Source organism: Eucyclogobius newberryi, unplaced genomic scaffold (assembly GCF_026437365.1).
Source record: "Eucyclogobius newberryi isolate DKJ021-1_F unplaced genomic scaffold, fEucNew1.0.hap1 SCAF_22, whole genome shotgun sequence".
Classification (NCBI taxonomy): domain Eukaryota; kingdom Metazoa; phylum Chordata; class Actinopteri; order Gobiiformes; family Gobiidae; genus Eucyclogobius; species Eucyclogobius newberryi.
The window spans coordinates 18,452,690-18,472,200 of record NW_027315857.1 but is presented as its reverse complement, the minus strand read 5'-3'; the positions used below and the strand labels follow the sequence as shown (position 1 = coordinate 18,472,200).

Genomic DNA, 19,511 nt, shown 5'->3' with positions numbered 1-19,511 from the left:
AAAACTTGGTGACTTTAACCACGCTTCTCCCTCTTCTGTTCTACCAACATACACCCAGTATGTTACCTGCCCCACCAGAGAGAATAGAACATTGGACTTGTTTTTTGCCAACACCAAGGAGGCTTATTCCTCTTCCCCCCTCCCTCCCCTGGGCAGCTCGGACCACAACCTTGTACATCTGAGGCCTGTGTATGAACCCATCGTGCGCAGGCAGCCTGTGGTGTCCCGTGAGGTGAGGATGTGGTCTGCTGAGAGCGAGGAGGCTCTGAGGGACTGCTTCAGCACCACTGTCTGGACTGAGCTTTATGACCCACATGGGGAGGACATCAACACTATCACAGAGTGCATCACAGACTACATCAACTTCTGTTTTGAGAACATTGTTCCCTCCCGGAATGTGCAGTGTTTTCCAAACAACAAGCCATGGATTAACCGTGAACTGAAGGCTCTGCTGAAGGAGAAGAAGAGAGCCTTCAGGTCAGGGAACAAGGAGGAGCTGAGGACTGTGCAGAAGGAGCTGAGGAGGAAGATCAGGCAGGCTGAGGCCGGCTACAAGAGGAGGATGGAGGAGCAGCTGCAGCAAAAGAACATTCAGGGAGTATGGAGGAGCCTGAAAACCATCTCGGGCTTCAAAATCCCCCCTGCCCAGACAGAGGGGGATCTACAGTGGGTGAATGATTTAAATGCTCACTTCTTGAGGTTTGATCGGTCACCCGCCCCTCCCCCTGCACAGCTGCATGCCCCCTCTTCCACAGCTGGACAATGCCCTGCATCTGTTCCTCTTCGCTTATCTGCCCCGGACCATCAGCTCCCCACTTCGCCTGGACTCACCCATCCCCCCAGCACACGGTCCCCCTGCCAACCACTGACTGTCACAGCAGCACAGGTGAGGAGTGAGCTGAAGAGGATTAAAGTGAGGAAGGCAGCAGGACCTGACGGCATCAGCCCCAGGCTCCTTAAGTCCTGCGCAGATGAGCTGTGTGGAGTTATGGAGCATGTCTTCAACATGAGCCGGAAGCTGAGGGTGGTACCACAGGTCTGGAAGACCTCCTGTCTGGTACCTGTGCCTAAGACACCGCGCCCCAAAGACCTCAACAGCTTCAGGCCAGTGGCTCTCACGTCCCACCTGATGAAGACACTGGAGCGGCTGGTCCTGGACCACCTCCGCTCCACCGTGAGCTCAGCCATGGACCCGCTGCAGTTTGCATGTTGGCCTGGCATCGGAGTGGAGGACGCCGTCATCTCCCTGCTGCACCGCTCTCTCTCTCACCTGGAAAAGCCTGGCAGCTCTGTGAGGATTCTGTTCTTCGATCTTTCTAGCGCCTTCAACACCATCCAGCCGCTGCTCCTGAGGGACAAGCTGGAGACGGCTGGTGTGGAGTATGACCTGGCAGAGTGGATCCTGGACTACCTCACAGACCGACCCCAGTTTGTGAGAGCCCGGAACTGTGTGTCTGACACTCGGACCTGCAGTGTGGGGGCGCCCCAGGGCACTGTCCTCCCCCCCTTTCTCTTCACCCTTTACACTGCAGACTTCAGACATGACACGGACAGCTGTGTCCTGCAGAAGTTCTCTGATGACTCTGCCATCATCGGACTCATCACGGACGACGATGACGAGGAGTACAGAGGACTGGCGCAGGACTTTGTGGACTGGTGTCAGCGGAACCACCTCCTCATCAACGCGGGGAAGACCAAGGAGATGGTGGTGGATTTCCGCAGACGCCACCCCACTGCCCCCTCGCCAGTGAACATCCAGGGACGGGACATTGAGAGAGTGGACTCATACAAGTACCTGGGTGTTCATCTGAACCACAAACTGGACTGGACTCATAACACAGACGCACTGTACAGGAAGAGCCAGAGTCGGCTCTACCTCCTGAGGAGACTCAGGTCTTTTGGAGTGACAGGGCCACTCCTGAAGACCTTCTACGACTCTGTGGTGGCATCAGCCCTCCTGTACGGTGTGGCCTGCTGGAGCAGCAGCATCACAGAGAGGGAGAGGAAGAGGCTGGACAGAGTCATCAAGAAGTCCAGCTCCGTCCTGGGCTGTGCTCTGGACTCGGTGCAGGAGGTGGGGGACAGGAGGGTCCTGGCTAGATTCACATCTATGCTGGACCATGAGTGTCACCCCCTGCAGGACACTCTCTCCGCTCTGGAGAGCAGCTTCAGTGAGAGACTGATCCACCCTCGATGTGTGAAGGAAAGGTTCCGTAGGTCTTTCCTTCCTGCTGCTGTCAGACTTTATAACAAAAACTGTTAGTACTGAACACTCGCAATACTGACCTAACCTAATACTGATGTGCAATTCTGTCGTATGTGCAATTGCTGTTGGAATTCATGTGCAATTCATGTGCAATTACTGTGAAATTCATGTGCAATCTATGTGCTGTCGTGACACATATTCATGTGTAATTACTGTCGTGATCACATGCAATGGTATTTATGTATTTATTTATTTGTCTATGGGAGTTTTTATTTATTTATAGGAGATCTTCTACTGAAAGTGTTTTTCAGACTTCCTATAAGTGATCTGTTCTTCTGTATCTACCTGCGTTGCACCAATGAAATTTCCCCATGTGGGACAATAAAGGAATATCTTATCTTATCTTATCTTATTTATTTTGACTTTTAGTTTTGCCTGGTTTAGACTTAAAGGTGGTATGGACGATTTTTTTCAGCAATTTTTTTATCATATTTCCTCCTGGCGTGGATAAATCATTAGTCCTGCCACGTATCAATCATAAAACGCACCTACCGCTCACCTGCAGCCGCGTCAGGCTCGTCCCCACGTTTCCGCGTGCCTAAGCGCATGGATCTATCATAATATAGTTCCCTCAGTGTACGGGGCAAAATGAAGACGGAGAAAGACAGTTCGAGCTGACGCAGAAGTGGACAGAAATCTACGGGAGACGAGCGATGCGATGCGCTAATAAACAAACGCACGTGTGTGTTGTATCAGTCCACACGGGGGAGTGCGCATGCGCACTTCCGCCTGCGTTCTCAAATCGCCGAAAAATCGTCCATACCACCTTTAAGTCACTGAAAAGGGTAAATTAGCCTACATTCTGGAATAATTAAAACGTTTAGGTTTCTGTGTCTGAATGTGATTTTTCCGTTCATGTACACATCTTGTCACCACAGCAACCGCCTCTTTTCTCAGTTACATATTAAACTTTATACAATCAATATAAGTTTATACAATAAAAGAAGTTGTTTACACAGTGATTGCCGTTTGTTGACACCACAAAAGTAGGACAGGTGTTTTAAGCTCACTTTAGGAAACGGGTTGTTCTGTTTACAGCTTTCAACCGTTTCTGTTTGCTGAAAATGTAATAACTTTACTTTTGTAGAAATGCAGCGAGCAGACTTTAACAGCTCATCTTGTCAGACGTGATCTCGGGTCTTCTGGTCGCTGTCACTCAGGCCATGACTTTCCTGCGGGTGATCTCTAGCACTCGGCTGTCGTGTGTGTTAAGTCGCCCGGGAAACTGTAAAAAGATCATCCGGGATCTATTTGGACCGTTTCTTGTCATTCCTGCTGTTCTTTACACAACAGTGTTGCAACAGTGTGTACTTTTAAGATAAATGACTACAAAACTAGTGAGGGAAAAAGCATATAGAAAATCCCACCAAACAGAACCATTTTCAGATTTGGCCTTATCCTCCGTTGTAAACTAGTAATGTGTTACCATGGTTACAGTCCTCCCTAAAAATGCAGTTTATTTAATGACACTGCAGGGAAATTTGAAAAAAATAATCAGAATCTGAATTGCTTTCTGTAGTTTATCATAATGTCATAATGTGGTGTTTTCAAATAAAAATAAGGCCTTAACACATTCAAACAACAGCGTGATGTCTGATTTAAAAACAAAAAAGTGAAACAGTAAAACATCTTTTGGCGCAGTTTGGAAGATGGTGTTGTTTCCAGGTGCTTATATTGAGATAAAAACTTCTTCTTTATAAAAGTTGTTTATTCACTCTATTTAACCGCAACCCAACCGTGCAGACCCGAGCTTGAGAGGGTTTATACAGTACAACTATGTAAACAAAATGTGTTTGTTTAGAAAATTGTGGTACATGATATTTAATTTCCTTTTAATTATTTTCATCCATACACTTCATCACACCAATAGGACTTCTATGGGGATTTTTATTCAAAAAAACAGGACAAACACTTCTGTATTATTCAGAATGCCTGTGTTGATGATTGACTTCACCTTTTACCAGAGTGAGAGGGATTTTGACACTAACAAGGCCAAAGCAAACGGGTCAATAATTCATTACAGCCGTTTCAAACTACACTGACCTGAAACGCAAACGAGCAAGTCCTGGATCAACTATTTCTCTTAAACATATGTATATTTTCAATAAACATTTAGCTTACAGTTTACACATTCAGGCTGTATGAAGCTATGGGCGATACTGTTCCAAAAGCACTCATGACTTCATAAAAAGGTAAAATTGTCCAGTAAACAATACAGGTTTGTTCCAATGCTAAATTCTGTAAAGCTATTTGAAAATTCTTCCATTTGTTTCTCTTTGACCTAAAAATCCACATAATTATACTAATATACAGATCAATATTTGAATAAAAAATAGCTTTACTTTTCTGTACAACACAATCCAGTTGTTACTTTACAATTCTTCATTCAGTAGTGTTACAGACATTCATTCTTCTTTTTACATAAAATAATAAAAACTAAGGCTGCCCCAAATAAATTGTCTGTTTGCTGTAACCCGAGCCAACATTTTTCAAGTGGGTCAGACGGTAGGCAAATTCTTATTTTTTTTACTTTGAAGGCAAAAAAAAAAGATTCAAATTTTGCAATTTTTTGACAGGGGTCAGGCTTCAACAGTCAATGACGGAAAACGTCTCGATCAACCCGATCGGGAGACTGAATCTCACAATTTTAAGATATTTCAAATCGACCTTTTGTACGCCACTATCCTTTACTTTGGTAGCTAAGGCGAGCGGGGGGAACATGCGGGGGACACGGGCGCCGCCATGTTTGTTGTGATGACGCTGCTGGGCGTGTTTCAATCTCAGAATGCATTGCGTAAGTCAAATTTCAATCAAGTCCACACCGTGATAGAGCGTGACATGTACTATGGCGCCGACAGAAGCAAACCAACTAATAAAAGGCAATATGATGACAGACATGCTTGATTTGTTTTGATACAGATGCATGTGGAGGCCCGAATATTTGGGATGAAAGACAGGTTTACCAGCGTGATAAAAATATTCGAAACGGCGGTTTAGGAAAGACCGGTCGGTGAGTCAGCGAAATAATTGAAAAATAAAAGATTTTTAAATTTTTTAACCAAATGTTGATTTTTTTTCCCAGTCGGTTAGTTTCATACCGGGTCGGTCGGGTTACGGCAAACAGACATATTGTTTTGCTCAGCCTAATAATAAATACAAAATCAAGTTTAGCTCTGAGCTTCTTTGATGAGCAACGACAGTCTCCTGAAAGCCTGAAACACAAAAAATCAACACAATTATCATTATTATTATCAACAACTAATAAGATTAATTGAGATGCATTGATTATTGAAATAAATGTATCTGCACAATAAATGTACTTTTAACAAAACCTTAAAGAAGAGATTGTATTACCAACAGAATATTAAGTTAAAGTCTCACATTACAGTGTTTGGTGAATAATATATATTTTTGATTGATTAATATAACCATTAGTTGCAGATAACTTGATCAATGATGTCAGTCGTGATCATGTTACACATTATTGTTGTATATTTCAAAAAACAACCTGTTCAAGCTAGCTTTTTCTGACTAATTTCACTTAGTTTTTTTCTGTACGCTTGTTTTAATGTTAGTGGTGGGCGATATTTGCAAAAATGAATATCCCGATGTGTTTTTTTATTATCTCAATGATGATATTCAGGTATTACGGCAGTTTATAAAAAATGTGCAAAAACATGCCTGAAAATGTCTTTAGCAGAGTTTAAATATAACCTAAAACACAAGAGGACTATCAATTAACCCGGAAAAGTACAGAAATATCACATTATATTCTTTCAATTTTGTTTCACTTTTACCTTACCCATTGTTAACGGCTTATTTTGTTTGGCTTATGATGTTTTTACTATTAGACGATGTACTCTATAGTCAAAATTTACATATATCTAAAACAACAATACCTTTATTATACCTTTTTTGATACATCTTCCACCGCTACTATAATGTGTTACAGCTTGCATTTGTGTCTGTCTTTAAACCCTTTGTAAAAATTTGAGTGTAAAGAATACATTCGTCATTATGTTAAGAGTGATAGTAGCACCTCATCCATTTGTTCTGGGGTCGAGAGGGAGAACGCAGCTCGGACGTAGGGACACGGCTCGCTGCTGTCAATCATAAAAACTCCTCCGGGAACGAGCAGCACCTGCGGCAACAAACAACCGGCGACGGGTCAAAAGGATATGCGACGGCCTCCACAAACGCAGCAGGTGGAGAGCACTCTGACGTAGCGCTAATTCACTTGTATTAGTCGTCAGTAATCAGACATGCATGGAATAAAGCTATTGTTCTATCTTCCAATTAGAAAAGTATCAGATTGAACACTAAACATTTGTTGGCATGTCACAAGTGAAATAAAAAAGGTTTTGGATCGAGGCTTGAACAACAGTTTGGTTTGTTAACACACAGAGTACATGTGCAATAAGCTCTATTACAGACTCATTGTTTACATGTGTTGAATAAATGAAGATTATTTGTTTAAGTAGTGAATATAATGCTTTAATATAAGGTTCCTTAGTAAATTATCTAAAAAGCATTAATAAGCACTAGTTATTTGTGTATGCATTAAACAAAGTGCTTGAAAACAAATAACTAGGGCTTATAAAACGCCTTATAAATAACGTTATTTTAAAGTGTTACCACTGCATTCATTGGTAACATTGGTAACTTAACATTAATTCAGAAAGCATCTCGACATTATTTGGACCGATCGAGATGAAAGTTAAAATAGCTGTGATTTTATGGGGTGTCGCCAATAGAGTTGATTTGGTTTTTGGGGGGAATTTCTAATGATGACTTTTATTTAGGGCAGCAACTAATGATTACTTTGCTATTCAATGAATCCAGCAATTATTCCTTTGATGATCAGTCAGTTGTTTAGATTGCAAAATATGATGATTAATACCGTTGCAAATACTGTATTTGGGTATTTTACCATTCATTTGAGCCTGAAGAGGTCAAAATCTACTTATATTTGAAATGCTTAAAATAAAATGACTACTACAGCTAGTATTGCCACCTCTTTCTCCAGTGCCTTTTCCTGGATCAGTTGTTGTGTGTCTGCGATTCCCTTTAGTTTGATCCACAGGAACATCCCAGCCTTCGGGGCGTGCCACTCTGCCACATCTGTGTAAACAGCAGGTTAGATTTAGGGATTATACTGCAAGTCAAAACATGCAATTCAATAAAACTGCCACAAGAGGGCAGAGTAGTCAAGTATTTTAGTCAAGAGAAATCTAAGGAAATACTAACTTTGTCAAATTAGTTGTTTTTTAATTGTGTATGTAAACATATACAACCAAAAAACAGGAATAAAAAACGGATTATACTGTGATTCGAAACATGTAAATTCATTAAACTGCTAACAATAAATCTAAAGTAAATTATTTAACAACAAATCTGTGGGTTAAATGTTTTCACATACACTATAACATTTTACCCAAAAAAACAAACAAACCTTTGAGCCATTTATCCGCCGAGCTGATCATGGCGTCTCGCTGTTTCCTGTAAAACTCAATGACCCTGGGGATTGTAGTAAAAAAAAATAAAGCATGCATTTTGGTTTCCTTTAAATAAAACGTTTGATAGGTGTATATTTTCAGAACAGAAAAACTCACCCCTCGATGTGTTGGAGGAAACCCTGTTCTCCCCAATTGTGCAGTAACTGAGACACCATCAACTGAAGGAGAAATGCTCATGTTACTTATGTTGTAGAAATCACTAATGAAAGGGGAAGGAAGGTAACATAATAATTAGCGTTTGGAAGTTCTGAATGATGCTTAAACATCTCTGAACAAGTGTGATAGAAGAACATGTAGGCCAGTCCTAGTTTAGCCTTGGTTTAGTCCTATAGTTGTCCTCGTTTAGCCCTATAGTTGTCCTAGTTTAGCCTTGGTTTAGTGCTATAGTTGTCCTCGTTTAGCCCTATAGTTGTCCTAGTTTAGCCTTGGTTTAGTGCTATAGTTGTCCTCGTTTAGCCTTGGTTTAGCCCTATAGTTGTCCTAGTTTAGCCCTATAGTTGTCCTAGTTTAGCCTTGGTTTAGCCCTATAGTTGTCCTAGTGTAGCCCTATAGTTGACCTAGTTTAGCCCTATAGTTGTCCTAGTTTAGCCTTGGTTTAGCCATATAGTTGTCCTCGTTTAGCCCTATAGTTGTCCTAGTTTAGCCTTGGTTTAGTCCTATAGTTGTCCTCGTTTAGCCCTATAGTTGTCCTAGTTTAGCTTTGGTTTAGTGCTATAGTTGTCCTAGTTTAGCCTTGGTTTAGCTCTATAGTTGTCCTAGTTTAGCCTTGTTTTTTAGCCCTATAGTTGTTCTCGTTTAGCCTTGGTTTAGCTCTATAGTTGTCATAGTATAGCCTTGGTTTAGCCCTATAGTTGTCCTCTTTTAGCCTTGGCTTAGCCCTATAGTTGTCATAGTTTAGACTTGGTTTAGCCCTATAGTTTTCCTCTTTTAGCCTTGGTTTAGCCCTATAGTGGTCCTCTTTTAGCCCTGGTTTAGTCCTTTAGTGCGTGTTTGTCACCTGGGTGAACGAGCTGGTGTGCATGGTGGAGGCCTGAATGTGCAGCACGACTCTGTCGACCAAGGGCTTCGGACCAGTGACAAAACCGAGTCTTAACCTGAAACGTAACACACAGTTATCCACCTGTCACCTCGGCTGGAACAGAACAGGGCGTGTAGCTCCGGGTAATGAGTTGGTAACTATGGACACCACACTAAAATGTGCACGGACTAGAACAAGAATGAGGACGTTTTTAAACCGCATTCGTCGCTACTACAAAATACAAAATGTAAGAGCACAGAGTGACATTTCACCATTCACAAAACCTTCCTTTCACTATTAATCACATTTTAAATCGAGATCCAGTCTTTTCTAAATCATTAATGATCAGATTTGGTATTTTTAACTATGAAATCTACAGCCAATTCTCAAAATGTAAATGCAAGAAAACATATTTTATTTCTTTTCCGTATGAATAAAATCGAATCTAAAATTGTGATCAATCGATGCACTTCTGTATTTTGAAGTACTAAACTAATAGGATGTCTGAGTCTGTCTCTCGTCTTTGTCTCACGTTTTAACTCCTGTCACATGTCACAAACGTCAAACTAAAATAGAAACAGTTTGGATTGACGAGAGGAGAACAGACAAACTCCGCACGGCAACAGAAAGGACTCACCCCGAGGAGAGGATTTTGGAGAAGGAGTCGGTCCGGATCACTCGCCCGTCCACGTCCATCGAGAGGAACGTCGGGGCCCAGGGCTGGACATAAGCATGAGAGTACCATGTTATTTGAATGGACTACTGCATATATGTATAACTTTAGGATTGATATTACTACACTGTACCTTGTCAAACTGTAGGAAATAGTACGGGTCGTCTTCAATGATGAGCATGTCGTACTGCCGGGCCAGCTGAAAGGAGAAATACTAGTTACCTTTATAAATCAAAGGGAAGGTTTTACGTGACGGTTAAAAAGTATTCAAAAAAATGTATTTGCTATTGTTTGTACAAGTTCAAACTGTAGTGTTTATTACTTGTTTTAAATTGTGTTTTAAACACTGTAAAGCACTTTGAATTGCAGTTTGTATGAATTGTGCTTTATAAATAAATTTGATTTGATAGTGTTGGCACGGTCCAATGCTTGTGTTACCGTTAAAGTGAGAAGAAACGTCACAATTTAACGATTATTCACCATTATTCAATTATTATGACCAAAGATTTGTGAAATCCTTAATTTTCTTTAATTATCAGGATGTAATACGGTTCCTTTCTTCAAGTTTTTCAAATCAAACTTAGTAAAAAGTTAATGTGACACAACCATCAAACATACACTTTACATTTTGGTTTACTTTTTTGGAGTTTAGACTGAATTTGTTTTCTAAAATTCTCACAATTTTTAGTTTTATATTATTTTAGCATAATATCACATATAAGTCGCTCCGGAGTATAAGTATAAGTATACAAGTATGAATATAAGTATAAGTCGCACCCCGGCCAAAACTATGAAAAAGGGTGCGACTTATAGTCCAGAAAATACGGTATGACAATTATACGCTGTGACTTGCATAAGCACAATTAACCGAATCATCTTGAAACTTGAACTGTTACTTTCTCTGAATAATATGCACAATCATTAGCATTTTAAGCGCTACACACAAGTGACTTATAATAAATGCCAATATTTAAGGAAAAACTATAATAAAAATAACCGTAACTGATACAACCTGCTATTTGTAAACGCTGAACATGCAGTTTTGATTGTAATCGTTCAGCTTTATTCATAAACCACACTCCTGGCTCACCTGGTAGACGTCCCTCTTGCGCTGCTCGCTCATGGAGGCTCCGGTGGGGTTTCCTCCGTTGGGGATGGTGTAGAGCACTCTGGGGGCGCGGCTGTCGGGTTTGTGGACCTCGGACGGGCACCAGCGCGACAGAACCTCCTTCAGCGCCTCTGGGATCATGCCGTGCTCGTCGCTCGAGACGTTCACGAGGTTACAACCCAGCGGCTGCAGCTGGAGCCAGAGGAGGAGAAGAGTCCGTTTAGACCACAAACAGTACAAAGAAGTCAAGGTTTATCACGTTATGGATTATGGAGGAGACACACATTTAACTTCAGAAACAGTCTTTTTAATAACGCCATTTTACAGATGTACAATTTGTCCTACCTCAACCACATGAAACAGATAGACAAGTGAGACGGAAAGACAGACAGACAAACAAGCAGACAGACAGACAGACAGATAAACAGACAGATAAGCAGACAAACAGACAGATAAACAGACAGACAAGCAGACAGACAGACAGACAGATGAACAGACAAACAAGCAGACAGAGAAGCAGACAGACAGACAGACAGACAGACAGATAAACAGACAAACAAGTAGACAGAGAAGCAGACAAGCAGACAGACAGACAGATAAACAGACAAACAAGCAGACAGAGAAGCAGACAAACAGACAGACAGACAGATAAACAGACAAACAAGCAGACAGAGAAGCAGACAAACAGACAGACAGACAGATAAACAGACAAACAAGCAGACAGAGAAGCAGACAAACAGACAGACAGACAGACAGATAAACAGACACACAAGCAGACAGACAGATAAACAGACAGACAGATAAACAGACAGACAGATAAACAGACAGACAAGCAGACAGACAGACAAACAGACAGATAAACAGACAGACAAGCAGACAGACAGTGTGACAGGACGATGACAGAACTGGCAGGATGGGATTGAGTAAAAAGGTCTGTAAGTCATGATCGGGTTGTGGGAAAGAGCTTTTGGTGTTGTGTTTGGGTGTTGCTGATGTGTCTATTTATATGTAGAATGGTAAATGTAGGGTGTAAAGAAAAATTGAAAAAAAAAGTAGATATATAAATAATTAGTTACCTTATTCAAATAAATAAGTCAAAGGGGGGAGGGGTTGATTATGTTTTTGTTGGGTTTAAAAATGATAGAAAAGGGGACCAGGTGTTTTCAAAGGCTTATTAACGTTTGCTTCTCTCTGTGTGCATGATGTTTTTCTATTGTAATATATTCTGTGGGTATGTTTTTCCAGTGGTTGATGTGGCATGATTTCTTGGACTTCCAGTTTTGGAGGACTACTTTCTTATTGACAGAGAGATTAGCAAGTTTTTTTTTTGTTGTGTCGCGTAATGAGGATGTGGAGTGTTTTGTTTCTCGTAAATATGGACAAACTGGAACAGTAAGAACATTCACAGGACAAGAAACATTGCAAAAGTAAAAGTAGTGCTATGTCCAAATGAAATTATTTTAATGAATCTATTTATTTGATTGGGACAAGTGTCTGTTTTTCCTTCTAATTACGCCTAATCATTGAAGAATATAAATAAACTAACAAACTAGAATGCACATGAAACACGTAACACACTACAACATTTATAGCCACGGTTTATTTGCAATGTCCGTCCCGAGAATGGCTTCTACAAACAAGATTTACAAATATTTCACATAAAAGTCAGACAAAATCTAGAGAATGAGACAAAGAAACGGCACCGTGCTTTTTCCTCAATAACTAAACACACGTGACACTTGTTCTTACCGTGGCTAAAGTGCCTGAATAAGTCGGAGCGTCGAGCAGAACGTTGTCTCCGGGATTCACCAACATCTCAAACACCTCCACAAAGAAGAAACAAATTAATATTGTACTACACACGAGAAAGACTTCAACAGAACAATCGCAAACATAGCAGTTGTAATAAACGCTGTAATAAATGGAGTGCTCTGATTTATTATTTATTGATTTTAAAATGAAATAGCTTTTGAAACAATGTTGTAGCTTTGCAAAAAATACAATAAATTACGTGTTAAATGAACAATGTGATACAGTTTAATAATGTATTTACCGGTTTATGACACATACAGTGAGATACTTGACCTGGATCACAGCGATAAATTCATGTGTTATGTGTTTGTTTATGTAGTTATGGAGTAAAACTAGAGTAACTTTACCTTGCAGAGCCCCTCCTGGCTGCCCGTGGTCACGCACATGTCCGTTTGTGGATTTGGAGTGTTGTGAAGACTCCTTTGCAAATCTTTCATCCACTTCACCAGCTCTGGGATCCTAACGACACAAAATATGCCTCAATCTTATCTCGTCAAACGATTCATTTCGGGCTTATCTCGCTGAGCAAACAATTAGAGCGACAGTGCAAACCGGTCAATGCAGTGAAGTGAGAGAAGAGGGTTGTAAAAGGGAGATAGTGTTTGGTCAAAGTGAACCGCAACATTGGACGTGGGAGATGTATCGACAAATTGATAATACTGCTATTGTCGTTATAGAGGTACGCAAAATTTGAATAGAGTAAAATGTCTACGTTTAAAACTATTCAAAGTGAGACCCAAACGTAATGTGCAATCTCCCACACAAATGATTAAAGTGACATTTTTGTGGTAACATGAGTCACGTTTTGTGCAATACTTGAAGCTCAACCAAGACGTTTACACATTTAGCACGTTCTTCATACTTAGTTATAATATTGTCTGAATATTATTATTGACATAATGCAAAGGAAATCACTGAGGTATTCATTTTGTCAATATCTACTGTACAACTACAAAACATTTTTAACACAACATAACATTAAAATTGTAATTATGGCACTAAACCAGGATTTGACTTGAACTAAACCAGGATTTAACCTGGACTAAACCATAACTAAAGCTGGATTTAACTATAACTAAACCAGGATTTAACTTGGACTAAACCATAACTAAAGCTGGATTTAACTATAACTAAACCAGGATTTAACTTGGACTAAACCATAACTAAAGCTGGATTTGACTATAACTAAACCAGGATGGACTAAACCATAACTAAAGCTGGATTTGACTATAACTAAACCAGGATTTAACTTGGACTAAACCATAACTAAAGCTGGATTTGACTATAACTAAACCAGGATGGACTAAACCATAACTAAAGCTGGATTTAACTATAACTAAACCAGGATTTAACTTGGACTAAACCATAACTAAAGCTGGATTTGACTATAACTAAACCAGGATGGACTAAACCATAACTAAAGCTGGATTTGACTATAACTAAACCAGGATTTAACTTGGACTAAACCATAACTAAAGCTGGATTTGACTATAACTAAACCAGGATGGACTAAACCATAACTAAAGCTGGATTTGACTATAACTAAACCAGGATTTAACTTGGACTAAACCCATAACTAAAACTGGATTTGACAAAAACAAAACAGGATTAAACTTGGACAGAACCCATAACTAAAGATGGATTTGACTATAACAAAACCAGTGTGAACCCGCAGCGGGTGTGATTCATAGGACAGCGAGAGCACACTTAATCCTTTAATAAGTTGAAGCAGAAAAACTGGGTAAAGATTTCAGTGATTTTTAAGGTCGTGTCATCTGATCCTGAAAGAGCCTTCACAGTCTCATAATGCACCTTATAATTACATATCACATTCTGTACGAGTTATGCATTAACAGACAAATCTTTCATCTTTGTATGCAAACGTTTAACCAGACAATACACTTGTTTAACTGTCTGTTTTGATTCACAGCATTACTTTTTGTACCAGAATAACAAACGATCAAATGTCAGGTTCATTCTGTCTGTGACTTTCCAGTTTGACAAATATAAAGCAGTAACGTATAAAGCTTGTGGCGTTAAATATTCGCTCACCCATTGGAAGCGGAGTACTGCAGCGCCCTCTTCATCGATGTCTCGTCAAACGTCACCGGCGGGCCATTTTTGACCTGTATGGAGGCGGACAGGAACGGGAAGGTGTCTGGGTTCGGGGATCCTCCGGCCAAAGAGATCAGAGACGGAGGCGAACGCTGCTGCAACTCCGCTGGAAAAGCACAAACAGAAAGACTGTGTGTGATGGTGCACGATAATGTCATAACTGAGACAATGCAACAACCGCAATAATCAGTACTGTGATCGTCTTCTTATAAATGTTGTTTAATTAATTTCTGCAATGAATGTTTTAGGTTTTATTATGTGTTGCATTTATTTCTGTTTATAACTTGCGTAAAATGGTATGGCAAGCAAAAAAATAATCACTGACAAGTCAATTATTACTTTGCGTATTATTATTATTTTTGTCTTATGCTATTTTTATTTTTTCTCTTATTTTTTTTTCTCTTATTAAGAATATGAGAGGTTTTGTTATAAGAGTTTTTCTATTAAGAGTGTTTTTTTTTTTTTAAAGCTTCCTATAAGTTATCTGTTCTTTTACTTCTGTATCTACTTGCGTTGCAACACGAAATTTCCCCATTGCGTGGACAAATAAAGGCTATCTTATTACTAAACTTATAATTAGTCAACTGGTCAAATGATTATTTCTATAGAACAATTAGCTTTTTACATACATTTTAAACCAAATATAATGAGTGAAGGTTTCAAGAAAGGATATTAACAAATAAAATGATGATATAATCGATGAAAATCTGCATTTTTGTGGTAATTTTGATGGTTGTATTTGGTCTCATCAGGTCTTTTTGTGTGCGTTTTATAGTCTGCATAGTCCAGATAACGATTAACACTCGACTAATCATACTTATTCCAATTAATCGCCACAACCTTATAAAATACAAAATAAATATGATTTTAGCAACATTTTACATAATGTCCATCTTTTTTTCTGAACAACTAAATTACGACAAATCACTTATTACCTTATAAAACGAGTACAAATTCTTCTACAAAGTTGTGTACATTGAAGCTTGTACTTACTGAGAATCCTGATGGGGGAAGGTTTCCTGGCTGCACTGACAGCTGTCAAAAACCGGGCGTAATTCATCGTTTTTCCTGCAAAACACGTTTAAAAAAAAGTGTTTACGCTACAAAAATATAAAGATGTCAATTCATGTGTGGTTGGTTGTGTAATATGCCTTAATATTAAGTAATAAAGCACCTGTTGGAGACTGCATTTTGCTTGCGTCCATTATATCAGCACAGTTATAATCAGATCACTAGTTTATTGCGTTAAATAGTCTGTGTGCACTGTCTGGTCTGTACTCCACGTGACAGACAGTGGACTTTATGTACACAAGCCAACTTTTAGAAGCACGGGCCTTTATTACTGGAACACCCACTTTCCGTTGCATCACACGTCGCCTTGGTTTGGTTTAATAATTACAAGATTTCGTGCACATTTACAGTAAACTCGCTTCACCGTTGACAGTGTTTGTAACTGACCTTGTGTATTTGGGATCCGCCCGTGGGATTGTGGTTCATGTCCGTCCCACGCGCTGGTCAGCAGCGACGTCCTTTTGCGTGAACTACAAATCCCAAGAGCTACGACCAAAAAAAAACAAAAAAACAAACACGTCAAACCCGAACCGAGTTTAGCCGTTTAACGTCATAAAGTCCAGATGGCGTCTTTCATTTTCGACCACAGGCATGCAAAAGCCGGCGGATGGAGCGTTCATTGCATGGATCTATTATCGTCGTGGTTTTATTCCTCTGTTTGTCCTCTAGAGAGCGGAACACTTGACAACGCCGGAAGTGTAATAGCAGAAACGGCGAGTGCACTTCCGGTATCGTTAGCTACATTTTAGCTCTGAGAAAAACATTCTAAAATATCGCTTTTTTTGCGTGAAGTGTTGCCTTTTAGGTGTTTGCTGCTATTCAATTACGTATTTCGCTAGCAACCAGACCCATCGTTAATGTTATTGTAAATCTGAAACGCATATTTATGTGGAAATACTGACAAGCTAACTAGCTGCTAGCTGCCTAATCCGTCGCATAACAAGATAAAAGGCAAAAATCCGGCACCTTTCCAGAACTTTAATGCATACATGGTACACATCGAAATGCATATCTACGACCATGTAACGCTGTAGTGTACTCTTTATTAAATTTGTATTTTCTTTTTAATTTTTTCCAATGGGTAAAAGGAAAGACATGATTCATCCCAGGTTCCTCAGTAAGTGTGCAATAGTATTATTATTATTATTATTAGTATATAAAATAGTTTAGCATACCTTTTTATAAATATATGTAGCCTATTTGTTTTAAATGGTAATTTGGTTTTATGTTGACTACCTAAATTCAGTTGTTTACGAGTGTGCAAAGTGTTGCTTGGCTTTGTTTGTGTTGTTTACATAGTGTCAATTGTATAAACTAATCGTGTTGTTAAATTGGTAAGCAAATTTCAGTATATCTTTAATAAAAAGTCACAAATTAAACTAAAAAATATAGAAATATTGTGTGTAGAAGAAGTTATGTTCAATTTGCTGCATTATTGTCATCTCTAGTTCACAAACCTGCCCTGATGTTGTCATTGATGTGATATTTAATTCAGATAAATGTATTGTTTTTCTCTGCTCTTCACAGGTGAGGCCAGCTCCTCTCTACACAGTGTACACAAACACAAGCACAAACACAAGAAGCAGAAAAAGCACAAAAAAAAGCACCACAGTGTCCCTGAAATCCCTGAACCAATGCCGATACCGCCTCCTCGACCTCCACCTCCACCTCAGCTTCGACTTAAAATCAAACTCGGGGGACAGACGCTCGGGACCAAAAGGTGACTTGTTTTGAATTACATTATTGCATCATAGAGGGATGTTTAGCGAGACAAAGCTGTTGCATGTAGATTATTCGATTGTCTTTTGTCTCCTGTAGTGTTCCCACGTTCACGGTCCATCCCGGTGTGGCCCGCCCTCCGTCTCCTCTGATGATCATTGATAACGACAGCGATGACGACGACGAGGAAGATGAAGACGAGCCCTCTGTGCCTCTGGAGCAGTACAGAGCCTGGCTGGGTATAAACCACACACTCAATGTTATAATGTGTCCAACTCAAATATGACGGGTGACTATACTAAATATTGAACAGCTACAGAGTTTTGACTAAAAGAAAAATGCCAAAAGACGGTACATAGGGTTAGGTGACATTCCTAATTAAAGACTTAGTTTTTATATAATATGTATCAGTTATTCTATTTGTTTAAAAGAGTTGTACCATTTTACAGCAAAACAAAGTAAATCGTTGTTTTTTTTTTGCAATGTGGTTGTCATTCTCCACTTTTTGATCCCGTCATTGATATCGTCTTGTGCTTCTCTCAGATGAGGACAGTAACATGGCATCATCACCGATGCCCAGCATGGACTCGGACTCTCCGCCTGTGGACGAAGAGGAGCGATGGCTCGACGCTCTGGAGAAAGGAGAGTTAGACGACAACGGAGACCTGAAGAAGGAGGTGGACGAGTCGCTGCTCACAGCCAGACAGGTCTGACTTTTAAAACTGTTTGAATTATTATTAGAGATACATATTCTGTGCAATTCTTAATCAAATAATTGAAAGCCTTGACAAACTATTAGGGATGAGACACAAGATTTAGGCATAATCTATCATGAAACTTTGGTTCGGTTTAGTTCAGTTTTTTATATTTTAATTATACATTTGTTGTCATTGTAGCACTGTTTTTGGAACTGCCGTTTCTCAAGAGGTGTAACTAATCAATGCTTAACCATTTTTCCTCCAAGCCAAATGTGAACACTTGGGAAAAAGTTCAAGAGATGATTCTCCACATGTGGCAATTTGATCTTGCTCTTGCAGCACAGGATATTGTCACATCCCTGCAAAACAATTAAATGTTTACCATCAGCTATTACATGTTGTATAAACCAGCAATTTATAAAGCTTTATGAGACACATTATACTGTTATAGTATAGAGGCCGTTACTTAGTGATGAACAAGATAAGTAGTTGAATAGTTATACACATTTAAAATAGAGACATTTAATAGAGAATATGCAGTTATTTGGTTTAATAACGTGAGAACCATTATATATAATATTTTATGTGATATTTTTGCTACATAGATGGACAACTATAAATAAGTAACAGTAGTCTTACTTTACTCATCATTGTAAAACATCTCTTAAGTGTGTTTCTCTCTGTGTTTCCAGAAAGCTTTGCTCCACAAGCAGCAGATCCAGCCTCTCCTGGAGCTTCCCATGGGCTACAAGGAGAAGGAGATGACTGCGGAGATGATGCAGAAACGAGAGGAGCGGGCCCGAAAACGACGCCTCCAGGCCCAGAAAAAGGCAGAGGAAAACAAAAACCAAACCATTGAGAGACTCACCAAAACCAGCAAGGCCAAGATCAAGAGCATGAGGGAGAGAAAGGCCAAGCTAAACCAGTGCCCCATGGTGAGATACTTGGACACAAAGGAGGGAGTGGCCATATCTTTTCCCTCCGGGGTTCAAGCGCCTTGTCCCGTCCCGCCCAGAGCCCCACCGCCCGGGCCGCCCAAGTGCGGGGTGAGTGGGTGCGCAAATGTGAAGAAATACGCCTGTTCAAAGACTGGGGTCCCGCTCTGCAGCCTGGAGTGCTACAAGAGGAATCTGCTACTGGTGCAAAGTGTCGCCTAGAACAGTGCTCTGCGAGAAAAAGACTGTATTTCCGTTTATTCCCAAAAGTCTCTATTTTAGACCAGTGTTTAATTTCTTCGCAAACATCACAGATCAAGGGGAAAGGAAGGAAACTGAGAAAAAGGTGTCACCAAACTCAAAGCGTTCAACAAAAACCCTGCTTATCAAGTTTATTCAACTAATGCAGATTTGAATGTACAGTCAAAATATTGTGTTAGAACAGAATTTGCCATTATGGGACATTAAGTGACATTTGTTATCTTGCACTAAATATGGAGACGCTGTCATTGACTGGAAAATATTCATGTCCAATCTTATCGTTTTTGTCAACCAAATAATGTTTTTGTTTGCATTTTGT

The 19,511-nt window shown here is 39.9% G+C and overlaps 2 protein-coding genes across 4 annotated transcripts in view; one reads left to right on the top strand and one right to left on the bottom strand.

Annotated features, from left to right (window-relative positions):
• Positions 1–4,078: 4,078 nt before the first annotated feature.
• The window catches only part of aadat (aminoadipate aminotransferase), an 83,025-nt gene continuing 67,592 nt past the window's right edge, over positions 4,079–19,511 (bottom strand). Inside the window, exons 1-14 of one of the 3 annotated variants that reach the window (XM_072458872.1) lie at positions 15,967–16,040; positions 15,502–15,576; positions 14,446–14,614; positions 12,741–12,852; positions 12,331–12,405; positions 10,564–10,773; positions 9,607–9,672; positions 9,438–9,520; positions 8,780–8,876; positions 7,879–7,940; positions 7,719–7,783; positions 7,281–7,387; positions 6,306–6,407; positions 4,079–5,478 (exon numbers count right to left, since the gene is read on the bottom strand). In XM_072458872.1, the coding sequence (XP_072314973.1) occupies positions 5,434–5,478; positions 6,306–6,407; positions 7,281–7,387; positions 7,719–7,783; positions 7,879–7,940; positions 8,780–8,876; positions 9,438–9,520; positions 9,607–9,672; positions 10,564–10,773; positions 12,331–12,405; positions 12,741–12,852; positions 14,446–14,614; positions 15,502–15,568 (1,260 nt within the window). In that variant the 5' untranslated portion in view covers positions 15,569–15,576; positions 15,967–16,040 and the 3' untranslated portion in view covers positions 4,079–5,433. Of the gene's footprint in view, positions 5,479–6,305; positions 6,408–7,280; positions 7,388–7,718; positions 7,784–7,878; positions 7,941–8,779; positions 8,877–9,437; positions 9,521–9,606; positions 9,673–10,563; positions 10,774–12,330; positions 12,406–12,740; positions 12,853–14,445; positions 14,615–15,501; positions 15,579–15,682; positions 15,787–15,966; positions 16,041–19,511 lie in introns of those variants that run through there. The other 2 variants (XM_072458870.1, XM_072458871.1) reach the window with 2 other exon arrangements.
• Positions 16,273–19,505, top strand: ino80b (INO80 complex subunit B). The gene is made up of 5 exons (XM_072458873.1): positions 16,273–16,696; positions 17,107–17,299; positions 17,398–17,537; positions 17,842–18,005; positions 18,689–19,505. The coding sequence occupies exons 1-5, from the start codon at positions 16,657–16,659 to the stop codon at positions 19,151–19,153; spliced, it is 1,002 nt and encodes a 333-aa protein (XP_072314974.1). The 5' UTR covers positions 16,273–16,656; the 3' UTR covers positions 19,154–19,505.

What these genes read in the sequence shown, in the direction of transcription:
- ino80b (XM_072458873.1), top strand. Translation starts at nt 16,657, where the DNA reads ATGGGTAAAAGGAAAGACATGATTCATCCCAGGTTCCTCA. An exon ending in GATTCATCCCAGGTTCCTCA is followed by an intron (nt 16,697 to 17,106) that starts GTAAGTGTGCAA and finishes TGCTCTTCACAG; the next exon opens with GTGAGGCCAGCTCCTCTCTA. An exon ending in CGCTGCTCACAGCCAGACAG is followed by an intron (nt 18,006 to 18,688) that starts GTCTGACTTTTA and finishes CTGTGTTTCCAG; the next exon opens with AAAGCTTTGCTCCACAAGCA.